Source organism: Drosophila arizonae, chromosome X, assembly GCF_054131065.1.
Source record: "Drosophila arizonae isolate 15081-1271.41 chromosome X, UAZ_ARI_1.0, whole genome shotgun sequence".
Lineage (NCBI taxonomy): Eukaryota > Metazoa > Arthropoda > Insecta > Diptera > Drosophilidae > Drosophila > Drosophila arizonae.
The window spans coordinates 18,143,693-18,163,932 of NC_142927.1; the positions used below are offsets into that span (position 1 = coordinate 18,143,693).

The window sequence follows — 20,240 nt, forward strand, 5'->3', positions numbered from 1 at the left end:
CAGACAAAATCAAGCGCCTTATCAGCGACCTGCTTGTGCTATTTTTCATTTATTATTTTTGTTTATTGTTGTTACAATTGATAAAAAAAAAAAAAAAAACCAAAAACAACTGCAGCGGACATTTCGTCCATCATTAATTTGAAAGTGCGGGCGCTTTGTATGTAAAGATTAGGCCGAAAAATAAACACAAAATTAACGAGGGCCGTGTGTCAAGTTCTTGGCTATTTAAGCACGTGATATCGAATGATCTCTATCGTTCTAGAAAGCTTTGTCTACTAAAGAAGTATTGAGATAAATGAGAATTGTTTAGACTTTTGAATATTCATCTACCTTGAGCTGCTTCTGTTTCTGGTTAAAATATGTATATAATGACATATTTATATTAATAATATTCTTATCGGTATAGATTTATCGTATGCCCCAAGGCATTGGCGAACTCCCAGAACGGCCCTCGCCGAAAAAAAGTCACAAACAGATTTGGAAATAGCTTCGATGAATTGGGTAAATAAGAAACCAAACTGGTAAACAAAGTTTTTAATTTATTTGTATCTTTTTCTTTTTTTTTTTTTTTTAATTTGTTTGCGAGTGTATTTTGCCGTTCGTTTTAAGTTGCCAAAGTTCAAGATGTTTTTTTGGTCTTTGTTTTTTGCATCGATCCAAGTCCAAGTTTGAAGCAAAATAGATTTGGAATAATTAGCTAGTGAATTAATAGAACTTAAAATTGATCGCTTAACAGTTATAATTATGCAAAGATCAATTGGCCTTGTAGAGCAGCAACAACAAAACAAACAAAGCAAGAGAAATCAAAACATTTCAAATCCATAAACAGCAAAAAACAGCGATGCACAATAATACATACAAACTTACGGCTGTGCATGTGTACGCCTCGCTGTCTGTCTCTCTCTCTTATTTTGTCTGCGGGTGTACTCATGTATGTGTGTGTTGGTGGTATTACTTTAGCTGTAATCCACACCAGAAGGGCGCATCATGGCTGCCCTGACAGACAGCGATGCTTGCTTTCTACAAGTCACGCACGAAGAGATGAACTCTTTATTTTGTAATATTTGTATCACATATAGTACATATTTAAATAATTAAGCAATAATATAAATATTACGATATATTTGTTAGTACTCGTATACCATATACATATAATAGATAGTCATATTTTACGCTTCAATTCATCATTCAATTATTCATTATGTAGAGCATTCACTGTGCCATATGTGCTGTTTACCCCTTCCCCATGTTGGTCAAGTGCTAAGTGGTAAACAGCAATTCGACGCTTTGCCTGGGCCTTCGGCAGCACTTTTGTAAATTTATGGCTATTTTTAGGTGAAAATACGATTCGCTTTATCTCTTAACGAAAATAAGTTATTTGTAACTTCAGCGACGTTGAAGCCGGCACGTTAGCCAAAAAAAAAAAATCGTGCGTAAACAAAATTGTAAAAAAATGAAAAACAAATAAACAAACATTAACAAAGCCCCACAACCTTACAGAACTTATCTCATTACAGTTTTAGAGCCATTTGGTGTATATCAATATCGTGTAAGTTTGTAAGACGTAAAAAGCAGTTGTAATTGGTCAGGTGACATAAGAACGTTCATATCATATAAGCAACAAATTTATTTTGGACTAGAGCTAAAAAAAAACACATTCGAAAGATTTTTTTAAAACTTGCGCGCCTTATGGAATAACTCAAACAGCTGCAACAGCTGTTAAGAATCAGTGTTGGTAACGCGCACTAAATATTGAAGCCAGAACGGTATATCGATAATAAATTAGACAGAAATTGCAAAGCAAAATATATATATATTTTTTTTATTAATACAAAAAGTGAAACCAGCAAAGCATTTGACAAAATTTACTAATTCTTAATCAACTTATAATGTATATATAATTATAATTTAATCTCAATAATGATACAATTGCATCGATATATCAATACATTTTCATCGATATAGTACCAGTACACGCACTTAGCGCACAGTGGCCAATCGCATTAATGGCAATCGATTATTAGCGACTGTCATTATCGACAAGCTGTCTGGCAGAAGAAAAAGAGAAGATTGCAGCAGAAGCGGAATAGATTTATTGATTTTAATATTCAAGTTAATAAAACTAACCAAGTGCTGAAATTAATTGCGAGAAACCTGCAAAATGGAAGCGCTGGTGAATTACAGCAGCGAAGATGAGCACGAGGAGGATTCCGGATACGAGATACGGGTAAATACACCAAATCAAAATTTTTAAGCAACAAAAAAAAAAAAAAAAAAACCAAATGTCAGAGTATTTTTTTGTGTATACATTTCGCCGAGGCGTGCAAGCCTCTATGCATATACGTGTGTGTGTGTGTGCATGTGTATGCTGCGTGCATGTATGTTTGTGCGTACTATCCACATCTATATATATTTTTTAATATAAGCCGAAAACTGTGTTGAAATATGTAGCTACGTATGGCGGGTAATCCACAACACAAACCAAATTCAAATGAAATGAAATCAAAACAAATAAAAAAAATCTCTCCTGTCCCGCTCCAAGCAACCCCACAAAATCAGCCTCTTTTATTGTAGTTGTGCCTAGTGCTTTAGTTGAATAATGCGAATTTGCTGTTTCTGAATAGTTGAACCATTCCCATAGGCACCACCACAAACACCAACACCACCGCCATCAGCAGCTGCTAACCGAAAGCGCAGCTCGCCGCCCGCACATGCATCAGCTGCGGCTGCAACTCCAACCATGGAAGCTGAGGCATCAAAAACTGCAGCAGCAGTTACAGCATCTGCATTGAGTGCTGTAAAGCAGCACAAGTCGAAAAACAAAAGCAGTGAGCGCCAGTTGCGACGCCAGCGTCGACGTTCGAGCAGTCAGAGCGCAAGCAGCGACAGCGACAATAGCGTCGACAACGCCGATGACAGCAAAGACAAATCGAAGAAACATCTGGCAACGCTGTCGCCAACAACAGCAATGTCCACAACAACCGCAGCCAGCCCAAAGACGGCTAAAGATCATCAAGTGGCTGCGACCGGGCGACACAGCCATCATCATCATCGTCATCATCATCACAAAAGTCGCAGCAGTCGCCACAACAACAACAACAATGACGAGGTAAACTTTTGTTCTTACTACCACATAGAGATAACTAGCTCAAGTATGCCTTACATAAATACTTAATATTTGATGGAATTTTATGGAATCTGCCAAAAATTTTGGTTGCATCAATTCCTTGTCAGCAAGTTGAATATTTTGATATTGCAAAAGTCAAGGGGAAAGTGAGAGGTTAGTTAAAAAAGTATATGGTATATGACTTCTAGAGCTCTTGTATACAGTTTAATGTTAACTAGACATATTCATAATTGTTATAGAATTACCAGAAAGTCCAAGCGAGGGAATCCGTTGTATTCTAAATAATACATCAATAAGATATATGCCACATCTTAAGCTTAGAAATCTACATTTCTAACTATATAAGGCTTATATGAATATACCATTTAGAGTTAATTGTCTTAACAAAAACAACTTTTGTGCAGCAAATCCCATTCGATATGTGCTCGAGTTTCTTATGCCTTGGGCATTAGTTCCCATTCTCTTAGTTCATAGACTCGATCATATTATATAAAATTTCACACTAATTTTGCGTCAAGCTTAATACTCGACCCTCAGTCTACCTTAACTTATCGATTTCACTTAGCCAACTTGCAGAGTCAACAACAAATTATTGCCATCAAATATAATCGCAAATAGTATATAAAGCATGAAACATAGTTTTAAGTATCTATGTGAGGCACATAGTTCATAATTTAATTTGTTTCAATTTTCAAATGCATCAATTGTACGTTCCTTTTCTGTATTTAATCCTGGTTTATACGTTATATTTTTAGCCGAGAGCTTTGATTTTTATGGTTTATAGTCCACATTCAAATTTCCTATCTTATCTGATGTCTAGTTTGAAATGTCTGCTTCATTTAAACTCTCCCATCTCCTCTACATATCTAATATATATATTTCTGTGTTTTTATGTATGTGATATGGTTTTTTGGTTGGTGTTGGAGTCCAGGTTGTTGTAACAACTCTTTTAGTGTCTATATATACATATATATATAATTTTCCGATTCTAATTTCTATTTCTATTCTTTTATTAATACATATTTAAGATAAACCATTTATGCAAACTTTTATATTTATATATGACTAAAATATACCATTTTATTATTGTTATTATGAAAAAAAAAAAAAAAAACAAAACAAAACAAAAACCAAAAAAATTAAAGAAACGAAAAAAAAAAAAAATAGTCTTGACCAGGACCTGGACTTAAACATAGCTAAAAAAAAAATATAAAAAAATGCCCTGCATTAGTTGAACTAATAACTGTAAACGAACTGTTCGACCGTTAATACGATAACCGATAACCGCTAGTCGGTAATCGATAAACCGTGATCGTGACTGTTTTTAGAGTTATTAGAGTTGTTCCAACGCGCCCAACAGGGTTTTGTGTCCCACTCCTTTAACTCCTTGAACACACACTCTGACCGCAAGGTTTGCGACCAAGAGCGAAAGATGACCGAGACGTATCCAATGTGAGTATTGCAACAAATCCATAATAACAAAAAAAGAAAAAACAAAAAAACAAAAACCAAAATCAAAACAAAAACACAAATTCAAGTAGCATTTAATCAACACACACTTATCAACTCAGCTGCGAATCGACGGCGAAACGACAAACTCCACAACAAATTCTTTTGCAGGCCTTTCCGCGATCAACAATCCACAATCCACAATCCACAATGGTAGATCAGGAGCTGATGCAGGCGCTGCATCGAACAACAATGTCTAATTTCGGTTTCTTGTTAACAGCCACAGCGACTAATTAACCAAACAATTTCTTTTAATTTTCCGTTTCATTCTCTGTTTTGTTACGAACAAAAACTTCATTTTAAACCTAAAAGTTCGCATTTGTTGATGATGAATGTGCATGCATTAACTTGAGTTTTTGGCTGCCCGTCTCTTTTCATTGCAGGATGGACGCGGCAGACACCGCGACTCGGAGCGCAACAGGGATAAGGAGCGTGACAAGGAGCGTGACAAGGAGCGCGACAAGGAATACAGCAAGGTGAGACTGCAATTAGGAGACCATGATGCGAGCAGAAGGCGAGCTTGACATATTAACTATAGCAGAATTTGTATAAAATCCATTTTCTGAATAGCAACAGCTATATATATAGCTGAATAGCTGAATTTGTACGAAATCTATATAACTATAGTTATAACTATAATAACTAAACTATAAAATGTTAGCTCGATGTATTTTGCTTAATAGTGGCTGAGATATATCCATTATTCAGCAGTTGTTGGATAGCTGAATTTGTTGAAACCTTATATTCTGAGTAACTAAACTATATAATGTTAACTCGATTGATTTTGTTCAATGACGGCTGAGCAACAGCTATATATACTATAACTCCTGTATAGCTGTATAACTGTATAACTGTATAACTCTGTATAACTGCTGAATAACTGAATCTGTACAGACTCTATATTCTGAGTAACTAAATTATATATGTTAACTCGATCTATTTTGTTCAATAATGGCTGAGCAATAGCTATATTCACTATTCAGCAGTTGCTGAATAGCTGAATTTGTAGAGGCTTCATTTTCTAAACAGCTTAACTATCGCATGATTTATTTTGTTCAGTGATGGCTGAGCAACAGCTATATATAGACCTGCTGACTAGCTGAATTTGTTGAAACTCATATTCTAAGTGACTAATATTAACTCGATCTATATCTATAGTGGCTGAGCCACTCAACAGCTATATGCATAACTGAAATTTGAGAAATTCAATTACCAAAGGACAATTGCCCAACTCTATTCCTTTCTCTTTTCAATCCATGTGCGACCCGACTATCTCGCTCTACTGTCTCGCTTGGGTTTAGCATCTTTAACGAACATTTCGCATTTCGTTCACAGAGCGAGCGCCACCATCGCACCAAAGAGAGCAACAAGGAGAGCGACTATAAGCGCGAACGTGAACGTGAGCGTGAGGAGCGTCGCCATGGCAGTGGCAGCGGTCGGGACAGAGACAGAGACAGGACTGGCTCCAGGCATCAGCAGGGTAAAGAGGCGCGCTATAGCGACAACCCGCGCAACTATAACTCCTCCTCCTCCACATCTTTGACGTACAAATCTCAGTCACAGTCACAGCAGCTGCAGCAGCCGCAGTCGCGTCGCTCCTATGACGATCGTAACAGACGTCGCTCTCGTTCCCGCTCGAGATCTGGATCCCGCACACGCACGCCCATCGAGGCGCCCGGCAGCCGCCGGCGTCATGCGACGTCTCAGCCAACACGCAAATACCGCAGACGTGGCTCGCACGATTCCAGCAGCCGTTCCAGATCGCCACCCGCTTTAAAGTCCAGCGAGCCGCTGTTGAAGGCCGCCTATCCCTCGTCTGGGCTGCTTGGCAAGCCGCCGGGTCATGGCATGCCATACAACCCACCTGGTGGTGGTGGTGGTGGGTGTGGTTCGGCAGCCTCGATAGCAGCTGCAACAGCAGCCGCTGTGACAGCCAACATGTCGTCGGGAGGCGGTGTTCCCGGAGGTGGGCTACTGCCCACGCCGAATTATGCGCCCAAAATACCATCGTTAATGTCGCTCGAGCTGAATACACCGCCCAGCGCCCTAGTCGAATCGCAGTCGTCGGCTGTGCAACTGCCCAAGTACTATAATCCGGGCATTATCAATGCCAACCGCTATGCCGAGCAACAGCAGAAGCGGAAGCTGTTGTGGGGGTCCAAGAAGAGCGAGGATTCGGCCAACAAGTGGGGCAATGCGCATTTCTCTCAGGACTCCGATGGCAAGGTGGCATCCAAGTTTATGCGGCTCATGGGCATCAAGAATGCCACCAACAACAATACAAATCCCAGCAACAACAACAACAACAGCCAAAACAATGGCGGACCCAATGCGGATGCAACGACTGACCCAACCTGCAGCAGCAGCAATGGTAATGGCGGTGGGGGATCTGTGCCCACCGACGTCCAGCTACGCCAGCGCATGTTCTCCAACATGGAGCAGCAGTACGAGGTGGCACGCGCCGCCACCCATACGATGCGGGGCGTCGGCCTTGGCTTTGGCTCGCAGCCGCGCAGCTTTTGAGGCGTTCGAGTGGATGCTGTAAATAGAAGGTTAAGAAACTCGTTAAGTCACCCGCAAGAACTATTCTAAATATATCTGTTCGCAATATTTATTTGTGTTAACTACAAATATCTTCAACCATATTCATGATTATATGAATGTATATCTTTTTTTTTTTTTTTTTTTTTTGGATTACTTCAAATAAATTTGCGAGAAAAAAGTTCCAATTCAAGAGAAGAAAAATTGTTTTTCATGGTATGCGATATATGGGATGTATGGAGCTCTACCTGGGGCATTCTGAAATATATAAAAAATTTTGGTCATTCGCAAGGATTTACTGGATAACAAATTACTACCTAGATTAAAAGAATTTGGATTTATATAAAAAATCTACTTTTATTTATTTTATACCTTATAACTATATGGTATAATCCCCATATATATATAATATAATATATATTTGTATACCCCTGCAGAGAGTTATGTTGCTTAAGTAGGCATTAAAGGATTTTAGGGGTTTCTAATATAAATATTGAGGAGCATTCGAGTCTTTCTTAGGGTTATTTTTTTTTTATATAACTACGAATAATTGGGTTTACTTAAATTTGACACACTTGGGCTATACGTCTACAAGGGCATTGAGACTTCGGTACTCCGAAATTCAACTTAAGTCTAACAAAATGCAAAATCTTCCTCACGAGCATATGCAAAATAGAGTTCGGTTGCATTGACTTGACTCTCGTATATTATATGTATTTCTATATACATATTGTCGTAGGTGGTAATTCTAAAGCTAGATTGGTCCTTCGATTCTAACCAATTGCAGACTTTTACAGATTTCGACGATTTAAAAGACAGTTATAAAACTAATGAGCTACGATTTTTGATCTGTTCTGTTACACTGTTGCGTATATAAATATGATTTGTTCTCTAAATAAGACAAAAACGCGTCTCTGCTACATGCTATAAATATATATATAAATTTCGGAATATTAGACTAATCATTCTCGAAATAGCTGCTTTATGATCGATCGGCCGACCGACTATGACTAAGTGTGGGTATATAGATGTCTAAGCGGGTGCCTTATGCTGCCCAGCGTGACTTTTGCAATTCGATTTGTCCCTCCAGCGTCTTGGCCAAGTAGATAACCAGCAATTGGACAAGTGCCACGCCCAGTGCAATGCCTGCAATGGTGTAGAGATTCCGCTCAGCCCAGACGCGTACGACCTCGATGCAGCCGCTGGTCCATATTATTTTGCTGGCAGCCGCCACTGAATGCACCTGGACACCATAGCCGCACATGATGTTGACCAGGCCGGTGCTGATGTCGGTCGCATTGATGCAACAGCTGTACGGCACGCCGCACTTCTCCACCGAGGGCGAGGAGCAATTGAAGTACTCATTTTTGCTCCAATCCTGGTAGCCGGCGTTGCTCAGGCCGCAGCACTGAAACTCCTTCTGGGCGAAATCAATGAAATTCTGCAAGTCCGGATCGTCGCGATACGAGTGAATGATCTTGTCCGTAAACTGATCCTCCAGGAAGGAGTTCATGTTTTGTGGAAACACAAAGCAAATGATCGCTGCAATTGAACAATTTGAGAATCAGCTATAGTATATGTATGGAGAGAACTCATTCCATTCCACTCACCTATGGCCATTTCCATGAGGAAGAATATGAGCAGACAAAGCGAGTAGAATTTGAGTAGACAAGTATTTTCTCGCAGTGCACCCAGGCAGCCGGCAAAGCTGACCACGAATATGACAATGCCGGCGATGATCATCACCAGCGATATGTTCAAGATCACATCGTAGATGTTCTCCAGCTTCACCCAGCCGTTCGACTCCTCCCACTTGATCTTGAACGCATAGACGCCAATGCCCAGCAGCAGGCCGCCAAACAGCCAGAACATGAAGTTCAATATAAATATCATGTACTTCACCCAGGAGCTGACGAACGTAAAGTGATGCGGATAGGAGATACGCTGATGCATATCGCGCACCTCAATGCCGTAGTAGCCGCCGTTGACCCCACCTCCACCGCTGCCGCCCCCACCGCCGCCGCCACCACCACCATGACCATGGTATCTATAATTACTCATTGTTCGTTGTCTGGCTGACCTGAGCGATGCGCACTTTTTACACAGACATATTTTACTGTTATTATACGGTTAAATACATGATTGTTCGTTTCGCTTGCATTCTTATACGTTTTGTTAATGTATTTACATTGTGTGTTATTAAAACGGTGTCATTTTGGGCCCAGACACTAATCCAAACATTGCCTGTATGTATGTATATGCGTATATCGATATATCGATAAGTTGGCAAATTGAATTCGCCTTCAATGGCGCGCGATAGTTAACGGAATTAAAAGCGGATTTAGCTGTATGAGTTTTTGTATAAATTGAAACTATAATTTTATTTAGCTACTAAACTAAAGAGTAACTTGTTATTTAATTAATTAAATTAATCGCAATAGCTTAGTTCACTTTAGAACTAGTTCAGTAACAGTTCCCCTTCGACTGCGCTCGATAGTCAAAACAAGATGTGAACTGTGTTCACAATATTTGTTGACTTTAAAGATTTATTTTGTAAATGAAAGCTATAATATTTTTGATTGATGTACTAAACATTTACATTTATTTATTATGCGATTGATCTTTTTCATATATGTGCTTGTTTTAGTGGGCCAAGCTTAGCTCACTTCGGAACTAGTTCAACTGCAAACCCAGTATTTCTTCTGTAGATATATGCACGTGAATGATTCAGCGCCCAGCCTGGCAGCTGCTTTAGTCGATTGCAAGTTGTTAACAACTGATAATGGTCGCCGCTGCCGCCGCTGCTGCTGCCGTTCAAAGTTTGAACCGCGTACCATGCAAATCCCGAGAGTAGCCATTATCGCCGATAAGCAAGCCAATAATTAGATTTTGTCATATGTGCTACGCTATTTAATAGCCGTAGTAGTTCGATAACATACGCAGTCCAGAGCAAAGATCGCCGCTATGAATTTTGTGCTGCGCTTCATCATATTTTGCATTGATCCGCTTGGCCTGGGCCGTCGCTTCCTCGTACAGCCCGCTCGCAATCTCACGCTCAATGTGTACGATCGCTTTCGCAGCAAGGCCGACGAGAAGGTGGACACCATACGGGAGCTGGTGCTGCGCCTGGGCCTCATCGCCTTCGCCGTTGTGTTGATCATCTGGTTGGCCGTCTTCTTCTATGCCGCCTTCTACTATGTCTACATGCCGCCCATCTCGCATACGCGGCCCGTCCACATGCAGTTCAAGTGGGTATCGCTCTCTCTGCCTCCCCCTCTCGTTTAAACGAGTAAATCATATTCCGTAGAACCTGCCTGGAGACGAGCACACCGTGCACCTTCCCCCACGCCCACGTCTCGCTGACCAAGAAGCAACAACTGCTGATGGTGGGTCAAGCGTACAAGGTCATTGTCAACATTGATATGCCGGAATCGCCGCAGAATCTGGAGCTGGGCATGTTCATGGTCTGCGCCGAGATGCGCGACTACGATTCAATGCTGCGCGGCCATTCGTGTCGATCGGCCATGATGCGCTATCGCTCGCCACTGATCCGGCTGATATCCACATGGGCGCTGAGTCCGCTCTATGTGCTCGGCTGGAAGGAGGAGTTCCAGAAGGTGCCGGTTGAGATCTTCTCGCGCTACTTGGAGGAGCGCCAGCATCCCATCACAGACGTCTATGTGGAGATACAATCGCAGAAAATACAATTCTATACGGTGACGCTGCACATTGAGGCGGATTTTACTGGTCTACGGTACATCATGTTCAACTGGCCAATTCTGTCCGCAATAGTGGGTAAGTTGAACTTCACTTGGTTAATCTTCATTGCGAAATGGCTCAATTGGCATATACACTCCTCGACCACTTCCAGCCATTAGCGCCAATCTATTCTTTATATTGGTCGTCTTTCTGCTCAGCTGGTATCACTGGTCGGATGCCACATGGCTGCACAATTTGCAAATCCGATATGCCCGCCTCACCAATCAACTGCAGAAGAAGACCAGCAGTGTGATCCTCTCCAGCTCGAGCAGCTTGCGCGACGACGACGAGCTCAGCTTCATGGACGAGAAGTACGAAATTGCCGAACTGGGCGGCCACGGCGACGACCAACAGCTGGACAAGTCCAGCGATAAGGCGGCAGAGAGTGCCGATGTCCAGACGGTGCGACAGCGCAAAGTGGAGAAGCAGAAGGAGAAGCAGACAGAGCAGCAGACGGAGAAGCAGACGGAGAAAAAGGCATAAAGTGCCAACCCAAAGGGCCGAGCATGGCAGCTTGCCAAAGACTAAATAGGTTTACGTTCGATAAACATAGTTTTCCCGCAGCTCCAAATTTGTTATTGCTGAAGTATTTCCTCTACTCTAATGCAAAGTTAGGACTTATGACTCTGAATGATGTCCATATGTATATGAAACGCGCAATGCTTATTTTGAAAATAATGCATATCAGTGTAGGGTCTAGCTATACGCAAAGTCTGATATATAGAAATTCCAATATGTATATAAATACATATATACGCCATAAAAGCTTTTAATTATAAATGAACTGAACAATTGCTTACTGCTTGAAACATGTATTTAAATGAGATATATTATGTGCATAGACTATCTATAGATAATATCTCTGAAATATAAATATAAACTATATTTGCTTGAAGTGGATTTTACATATTTATGGATATAGCAAAGTCTGTCTGTATGGCTGTGTCAAATTGAAATTTTACATGCTTAAACTTTGATTTCAATATATTGTTAACTATCTGTGTAGCAGACACTATATAAATATATATCATAATCGTGCAACAGATGGAATATGGTATGTGAATATGCAATATTCTACCAAATACGGAAGCAATTTTAGCTAGCTATTTGGCCTTGAAAATTTTGAAAAATAGTAAACTATATGGTAAACTATTGTCAGAGTACTATATATAAGTTTCATTCATTTTATTTTATATTATATTAGCACTCTGGTATGCAGCACATATAATTGGGTTCGTTCGCTTAGACCCCAAATAAAAGCCGATCTGTTGCTGTCAGTTGAAACTTGATTCACTCACATCTGACTAACTCTCAGGTCTATAGGAACGCTCAGAGCTCGATGCAGTCGCTAAAGAGGCTCCCAATTGGACTCACGTTTGTGGACTTGAGAAGCACTCGCATTGTGCGCTGCGATCGTCCGATACTCGATGCTCTCACACGAGCTAGAGGCGCGTTTGCTCTCCGAGTTGCAAGACGAATTTAAGTAAGATAAAGAGACTCCACTGCGAAGTTGTTTATATAGTTTCATTGGGATATTATTTTTAGAAAGTTGAGACTTGTTGTTGTGGTTATGTTTTGTTTTATTTAATTTTTTTTTTATTATAATACGACTACTGTATAATTTTGTGTGTTTAAGAAACTTTCAGACCTTTTAGAAGTAAATGACAATGATTATAAAATGATACATTGTGCATTGAAAAAAAAAAAAAAAAAAAAAAAAATTAAAAAATTAACAAATAAAAACGATTGAAATTTTAATAATTTTATATTTTTTTCTTTAAGAATTTACTTTTGCAACTAATGCTTGCTAAGAATTAAAGCGAACTCAAAATATTTCGTTAACATTATTTATTTTTGTGTGTGTGTTTTTTTTTTTTAATGTACCTAAAGCAAAGTTTGCTTTTTATGTTATTTTATTATTTTTTAAAATATACTTTAAGCAATTTTTGTCAATGATAATGATTATTAAAAAAAGTGTAAATAAATATATATGTACATATTGCGATATACATATATTATTACATGTTTTTGTTTTTAATTCGTCCAAACAAATAAACACTTTAATCTTTCCTCTTTATAAAAAAGTATCGAGTTTATATATAGTATAGAGAATGGTATAGACTCATTATATATATATTGTATATTGGAGTATAGAAATCGGGCTGCTCCATATTTAATTTTGGATAAACTCACCCAGATTTCAACATGAATTAGAGCAGCTTTCGATTGCCATAATCTATAGAGCATCGATAAGCTTTTAATAAAGTAATGATCATTAAGCATCAAGAACATCATAATGAAGACTTGAGCGAATTGAATACACCATTTAATGTGGTTTAGAGTAAGACTCAGAGAAGAGTAATTTTAATAATTGATTAGGATTTCATATTGATGGTGTTTGGCTCAGTCAGACTATTGATAAATGACAAACGTTTATATGAAAAAAAAAAACTATATATATATTTAAATATATATAAGTAGATAAGTATATAGATATAGATTAGATTAGCCTAATTGCAGCATTATTTGTCGTTGGACTTTTCCTCTTCGGGCTCCGATTCCGAGGACCATATCGATTCGATAGGCTCCGGCGAATCGGGTTTGTCCGCTTCGGCCGGCTCAGCCGAATCCACTGCGGCAGCATTGTCTTTACTGTTAGACAGCAGCACATCGCTAAAGATGATGTCCAGGAGCAAATAGCCAATTTGCTGGGCAGGAAAGTCAATGAGGAAGGCGACGGCCAGAGCGAAGCACACAATGCAGAGCAGCTCCGGAAGGCTCAGCTGCAACGATATACATATGTATATATGTAAATCTATGTATTATATATGGTAGAGTATTCACTCACCAGATCGGAGACTTGAAATTGCTGCGGCTCCTTCACGCTGGCCGTGTTCCACAGCACCACCGTATAGGTGGCCAGCTGCAGTGGAATTTGGATTCTGGAGAGGATGAGCACGGGGCGCGCAATGTTTGGATGGCGTTCCAGCATGCTCCTGTCCAGCGGCGCCATCAGCAGGGCCCAGCATACGCCCAGGCCGAGGATGAGCGGACTCCAAGCCAAATAGGCAGCCGCCTCCGTCGATCTGTAGACGTATTTGCTGCGCATGCCCGCCGCAGCGGCCCAGAAACACCAGCCAATGCCCAGCATGGCCAGGGTCCAGCCGACGCGCCTGTAGCGTGTTCCGATGCCAAACGAACCGGACTCGCTGCGGAACAGCAGCCCGGCGCCGATGCCCAGCAGATAGGCCGTGGCACGTGCCACCGGCGAGCCGTATATGAGATTTCCCGTGCGATAGAACTTGCTAATGCTGCCGGCAGACGACAGAGATGAGATGATTACAATTCTCTCTAGGATTTACGTCTTCATTCACGACTTACCCAATGCCATGGAAGAGCGAGGGAGCCAAATAGTCCCGCTGGGTGCGGGCGTAGCGCGCGGCCACGGACACGGCATGGAAGGCACCGCAGAGAAAGAAGCCCGCCTCCGGATCCGTGAAGTACAGCCAGACGACCAGAGCGCCCAGCAGATAGAGCTGCACCTCCAGCGACATTTGGATCGTGATGGGCGAGCACTGCAAGTGAAGGGATTAGAGCACCATAGGACCAAGTCCGCATGAGGTTCCATTACCATTTCCTCCACATCGCCCGTGTTCTGCAGGCTGAGCGCATTGCGCCACAGGCTCTGCTCGCAGAGGCGCGCATTCTCGCCGACGAGCAGGCTCCAGAGCGGGCCGCTGCCCAGGTGCGGCAGCACCCACGCCTGGAAGCCCAGCACGGCCAAAATGCTGGGCACATAGCGGCACGCCTTGGCGCTGACATTGCGCAGGAAGCTGAGCCGGCACGTCTGCTCCATCTCGTGGGAGAGCTGATAGGCGACCAGGAAGCCGCTGAGCAGCAGCAGCAGGTCGCCATGGAGCAAGGGAATGCGATAGGCCAGGCTCCAGTAGCCATTGACGGCCTCCACGAAGGCATCCCGATTCGTGATGGGCAAGTGGCCGGCCATCATGAACTTCAGGTTCACGTAGATCAGCAGCACGGCCAGCAGCCGGAGCAGATGAATGAGGGGAAACTCCACGTCCGGATGGTCGAGCGACGCCAGCTTCTCGAACGTGAGCCGAGGCGAGAAGGCGCTCAAGAGTCTCACATGAAGTGCCGGGGTCAGTTGCTCCGGCTGCGTTTGTTCTGTCTCTGTCTCCGTCTCCTGCTCCTCTGTTGGCTTCTCCTCTGTCTCCTCCGCCTGCTCTGACTCCACTTCCTCCACTCGGTTCGCCTCCGCCCCGGCCTCTGCCTTGTCCTCTACTGTGCCATTGCCGCTGTGCAGCCGCAGCTTGGCGCTAATCCAATCCCAGTGCTCCCAGATGAGCGCCAGCAGGCAGGTGCAGCCGAGGGCGCCAATGCCTAATCTATATGAAGTAATGTGATCTGAAGTGTGTGCTTAGTGGAAATTCCGGCCTACTCACATGCCCGTTGCCAGGTAACTGTCCTTGGCCATCAGCTTGGCGAAGCTCTTGCGCTGCCGCGTGCTGCAGTGCTCGTCCCTCGCATCGATGTGGAACTCGATGCCCGTGTCGTTATAGGGACGCAAGCTGGCCTCGATGATGCCCTGCACCACGTGGGCGGAGCAGCCGTGCGGCAGGCAGATGCCCCAGTTGGCGATGTTGTAGCGCGGCGCAAAGTGCTTCGGCTGCGGGGGAAGGGCCAGAGCAAATGTCAATGACTCCAATGGAAACTCGAGAGATATGCTATAGCTACGTACGTTCTTCAAATGGCCATGCCACAGGCCGCGTCCGTGCAGCAGATGCAGCGCCTCCTTCAGGCTGCTCGCCGTCGAACGCATCTCGATCTGGGCCAGGCAGTATTTGCCGTGCACGCGGATCGGCTGCCTCGACGAGCTCTTCACGGCGGTGGACACTCTGGTGCATTGATCGAAGTCTCCAAACTGATTGATGTTGCCTCGCAGCAGTCCGGCGCCTATTTTGCCCGTGGCATCCAGCACTGCGAAAGAGTGAGAGGGCGAATAAGGGAGTGGTGAGAGAGAGAGAGCGATGCACTTACTCTGCAGTGTCCAGAGCTTGTGGGCGCGCAGCTGGTGATGCAGCAGCTCCAGCTGCTGATGGCACTCGCCGCTTCGCGCCTGCGACACGTTGCCTATGAAGGCGGGCAGCGAGTGGATGAGCAGCTCCAGGTACTCCTCTTGGCTCTTCGATTGCTGCCCCTGCTGCTGTTGCTGCTGGTGCGACAGCTCGCCTCGGGCATCCGGGGCGCTGCGGCTGCGCTCACGCTGGCGCGTCTCGCTGCGCGGCGGCTCCGGGAAGATGCTGTTGAAGGGCCAACGCTTCAAATAGGTGAACCAGTCGATGTCGCTCTTCTCGGCCTTCCTTCTCTCCTTCTTCCCCCTTTGTGGCTCATCGGCGGCAGCATCGCCGCTCGAGTCCGTCAGCCAGTGCAGCCAGCTGAGCATGTTCGGATACTGCGATTCCTCTTTCGCCTTCCCCTTCTCTTTGGGCTGCTCTTCGTTGTCGCTCATGAATCTGTCCCAGAGGCGAGTGAGCAGCGATGGTGCATCATTATCATTGTCATCGGCCTTGCTCTCAATGGATGATCTGTCCGCTCTTTTGCGCTGCCTTTTGCCACGCCTAGACTGCCCCTTATCATCATTCTTATCAGCTTCATCATCATTGTCATTGTCATTGTCATTATCTGCAGCTTCATCTTCATCATCATCGTCATTCTCATTGTCGTTCTCGTTCTCATTATCATTATCATTATCATTATCATTATCATTATCATCATCGTTATCATCATTCTCATTATCTTCATCATCGTCATCAGCATTCCCAGCAGCATCGTCATCGTCATCGTCATCGTCATCACCATCATCATCCTCATCCTCATTCTCATCATCATCATCCATTCGCTGTATCTTATGGAATTTGAACTTGGCCCGCCTCGGCGTCGCCCTACGACCCGTGCCCAGCGCCTCGCTCGCCTGGGCACAGGCAGCCGCATCATCCGAGCCCTTGCACAGGTCACGGCTCATCTCTTGGGTGCCCAGCGGCAACAAGATGCTGATGAGCAGCACTGCCAGCCAAAAGACCTGATTCTGGCCGCGCACCATCTTGATGATGATTAATATAGATTACTCAGAAATATATACATATACATATGCATAAATTATATGGATGATTTGATAATCCTGCCGAGATCGAGATTCGTTTTCGTTTCGTATTTCCTTCTGGTTTCTTCAATTGCAGTTGCAGTTTCCTATGGCTTTCAAATAGTTTACACAACCTTTTCGCACAGACTAATTGTGCCCATCGAATATGCGCCCAGATGAAAATAATTTTGATGCATATGCATATGCAGTGAGGAGCATGCTTTCAGCCCAGAGTCGGACGAGTGGCAGCACTAGCTCTGGGCCTCGATGCTATTAATAAATGCCAGAAAGCAGCAACAAGCAGCAGCAAAAAAAAAAAAAAAAAAAAAAAACTAAACTGAATAACCTGAAAAAATTGCCAGCTACAAAAACAAAGTGTATTCGCATTGCTGCAAATACTCGAATAATTTTTTACTCACTTCTAAATAGACCCTATCGGCCGCGAGCTCATAAAAAATAGAAAAGTGCAAATTTAATTTCGAACAACTGCAAGAGTCGCATCGCACATACCCTGGATGGGAAATCAAAAAAATGATAAATTAAGGTAAAGAAAATTCAATTATAATAATGATGAATAGAGAGAACAATGAATATTACGATAATTAAAATTTTTAAAATAATAATAATAAAATAAAAATCATGTAATGATAAATAGAATTAAAATATGTATTAAAAAAAATAATAATAAAATAAAAATAAAATAATAATAGTAAAAAGAACAAAAAAATAATTAAAAATAAAAATAAAAAAATTAATAAAAATAAAAAAATAATAAAAATAAATAAATATATAGTAAGTATAGTAAATTATAGCTAAAGTGATACTGACGATGATGATCATTATCTATAGCTGATTATGATGATGAGAACAAAGGCGACAACAATGATGACTGATATATTCATAGATATACATATATGCAATTAATAATCATAATACAAAGAGAGATGATGAAGATAAATAATTGTGATATATTATAATGCTTATAGAAATAGTGTAAGCAACAATTAGACTATTTTTATTATTAATTATAAGTGAATGAAAATGATGATGAAAATTTTGAAATTAATGTTACCAAAAATAATTCAATTTAATTACAAAAGCTCAGCTGATAAAGCTGCCTTCATGATGATAGCATTGATGATATATGTTGATAATGAGAGAAATAATAATGCTTATTATAATAATACAAGTGGAAATGATGGCTAATGATGATGCCAATGATCATATGAATAACAATAATTTAACGAAGAGTGACCATTTCTCTTTTTACCATCATTATCACGTTAATTATAGAATTGATGCTATGACTTTTCTATTAGGGCTAATCAGTTTTTATATTCCTAGGCAGCTAGGGCTTCACGCTGTGCTTTATGCACTTGCAGTCAGCTCTTCACTCTGAGAGATTTGTTTGACTAAATTTGCTGCATATATGAAAATGTTCCTTTCTTGAGTTGTCGGGCTTCTAGGAACCAGTTGTTATTCCGGATAAATCTTCTATGTGATTTAGCTTGGCATTGCATTGTCATCATTTTCCCCAGCAATATACATATGTATGGTGCAATTCAAGCATTTGTCTTTAATAGACCCCACTATGAAATTAGTTTCTGTGAAATGAAATCGTTCTCTTGCGAGTACTCACATTTCTCAGTTATGCATTGCCCTTTTGCCGTAAATGCAGCTGAATTTGGTTCTTTTTCCCCATTTCATGAAGATAATGAGAGCTCTCTCATCGTACCCCCTAGGCTCTGCTTTAGAGCGGGTCTACTTTAGGCTCCTTCTGCCATGTCCCATAGCTCTCGCTAGACCATTTTGCAGCAGGCAATAAATAGTCAGCTATTCGCTGGAGCTGCCCTTTGCTGATTACATCAAAAATTTGTGCTTTTGCCAGAGATTTCATATCGGAGCTCGTCACAGTGTGTGGCATGCCGAAGCTGCCCCAAAAGCTGCTTTTGACTTCCAGCTCGACTTCTGCCCATGCTTGGCCAACATTCAGCAGGAATGCATTTGTTGCTTCCACTGGCAATCTGCGCTTAGCTGCAGTCGGACGAATATTTGCCTTCAGTTTTACCTGGCAACCAGGTTGCTATGCTCGCTGTTGAGGCGGTGCAGGCTGCTGCAGCTGAAATGCGAGTTTACCGTTGAGTCTAACGTTCTTTGAGTCCTCATTGTGTTTCCGCTTGCTCGCATCGCTACTTCGACTGGAATCTGCTTAGCAGAGGGCAGAGGGCAGTGGGCAGAGGGAGCTGCTTTAGTTGGGTAGAAAGGCGCCAAAGCTGGTGGAAATTAATGATACGAAATTCAGAATAATGATAAGATTTTTCATTAATGATGAGAAATTATAAAATAAAATATGCAGCATAGATATAAACTTTTAATTGTGACAAATTTATCTCATAAAACAAACAACTTGCTGTCTGCCTGTGTACAGGGTATCCACTAGCTGCACTTATTTATTTATATATATTCATTTATGCATTTGCATTTTGCTTTATTATTATACCCTGAACCCATTGAAAATGGGAAATCAGGGTATAATGGTTTTGTGAAAAGTATGTAACAGGCAGAAGGAATCATCGCAGACCCCATAAAGTATATATATTCTTGATCAGGACGACGAGCTGAGTCGATATAGCCCTGTCCGTCTGTCCGTCCGTCCGTCCGTCCGTCCGTCCGTCCGTCCGTCCGTCCGTCCGTCCGTCCGTATGAGCAAAAGGATCTCAGAAGATATAAGAGCTAGAGAGCTGAAATTTGGCAAGCATACTCGTGTATACCATAGGCAGTACAAGTTTGCTTTATTTTTTCGATAACTCATCCGATAACTTTTTTATCGAGAATAATCGAAAAATCGACAATGTTTTTTCAGCTTATTTTGAACACTTTTAGACCTGGAGACTTCAAATTTGCGTTGTATATAAAGTTAATGGATACAAAGATTTTGTAATTTACAGATTTTGGATACCACGCCCCCTTCGCCCCCAATTTGTAAAAAACGCATTTCAAGTACTAGAGACTTGTGCTTTGAAATGTACACACATTTAAGCCATATGATTACGCTCTAAAAGTTTCATTAAGATCGTATGTCTACAAAAGAAATTATTCAACAAATAAATTCTCGTTATATTGCCCACACTGCAGTGCAGCCCA

The 20,240-nt window shown here is 42.0% G+C and overlaps 4 protein-coding genes across 5 annotated transcripts; 2 read left to right on the forward strand and 2 right to left on the reverse strand.

Moving 5' to 3' along the window:
* Positions 1-1,975: 1,975 nt before the first annotated feature.
* LOC108615471 (uncharacterized) lies at positions 1,976-8,004 on the forward strand. 2 transcript variants are annotated; one of them, XM_089476146.1, is made up of 4 exons: positions 1,976-2,227; positions 2,642-3,109; positions 5,020-5,112; positions 5,972-8,004. In XM_089476146.1, the coding sequence occupies exons 1-4, from the start codon at positions 2,162-2,164 to the stop codon at positions 7,157-7,159; spliced, it is 1,815 nt and encodes a 604-aa protein (XP_089332272.1). In that variant the 5' UTR covers positions 1,976-2,161; the 3' UTR covers positions 7,160-8,004. The 2 variants fall into 2 exon arrangements, with proteins under 2 accessions (XP_089332272.1, XP_089332273.1); XM_089476147.1 differs by having other exon boundaries at positions 1,983-2,227; positions 2,625-3,109.
* Positions 7,515-9,468, reverse strand: LOC108618820 (tetraspanin-33). The gene is made up of 2 exons (XM_018014995.2): positions 8,788-9,468; positions 7,515-8,719 (listed from the first exon to the last, which is right to left on the reverse strand). The coding sequence occupies exons 1-2, from the start codon at positions 9,236-9,238 to the stop codon at positions 8,223-8,225; spliced, it is 948 nt and encodes a 315-aa protein (XP_017870484.1). The 5' UTR covers positions 9,239-9,468; the 3' UTR covers positions 7,515-8,222.
* A 423-nt stretch (positions 9,469-9,891) lies between these two features.
* Seipin (lipid droplet biogenesis associated protein seipin) lies at positions 9,892-11,821 on the forward strand. Its single transcript, XM_018014994.2, has 3 exons — positions 9,892-10,425; positions 10,485-10,972; positions 11,049-11,821. The coding sequence occupies exons 1-3, from the start codon at positions 10,142-10,144 to the stop codon at positions 11,417-11,419; spliced, it is 1,143 nt and encodes a 380-aa protein (XP_017870483.1). The 5' UTR covers positions 9,892-10,141; the 3' UTR covers positions 11,420-11,821.
* Positions 11,822-13,376: 1,555 nt separating this feature from the next.
* On the reverse strand, positions 13,377-17,352 carry LOC108618809 (uncharacterized). The gene is made up of 7 exons (XM_018014972.2): positions 15,995-17,352; positions 15,696-15,934; positions 15,400-15,623; positions 14,568-15,342; positions 14,318-14,511; positions 13,785-14,247; positions 13,377-13,719 (listed from the first exon to the last, which is right to left on the reverse strand). The coding sequence occupies exons 1-7, from the start codon at positions 17,055-17,057 to the stop codon at positions 13,459-13,461; spliced, it is 3,219 nt and encodes a 1,072-aa protein (XP_017870461.2). The 5' UTR covers positions 17,058-17,352; the 3' UTR covers positions 13,377-13,458.
* Between the last annotated feature and the right edge of the window lie 2,888 nt (positions 17,353-20,240).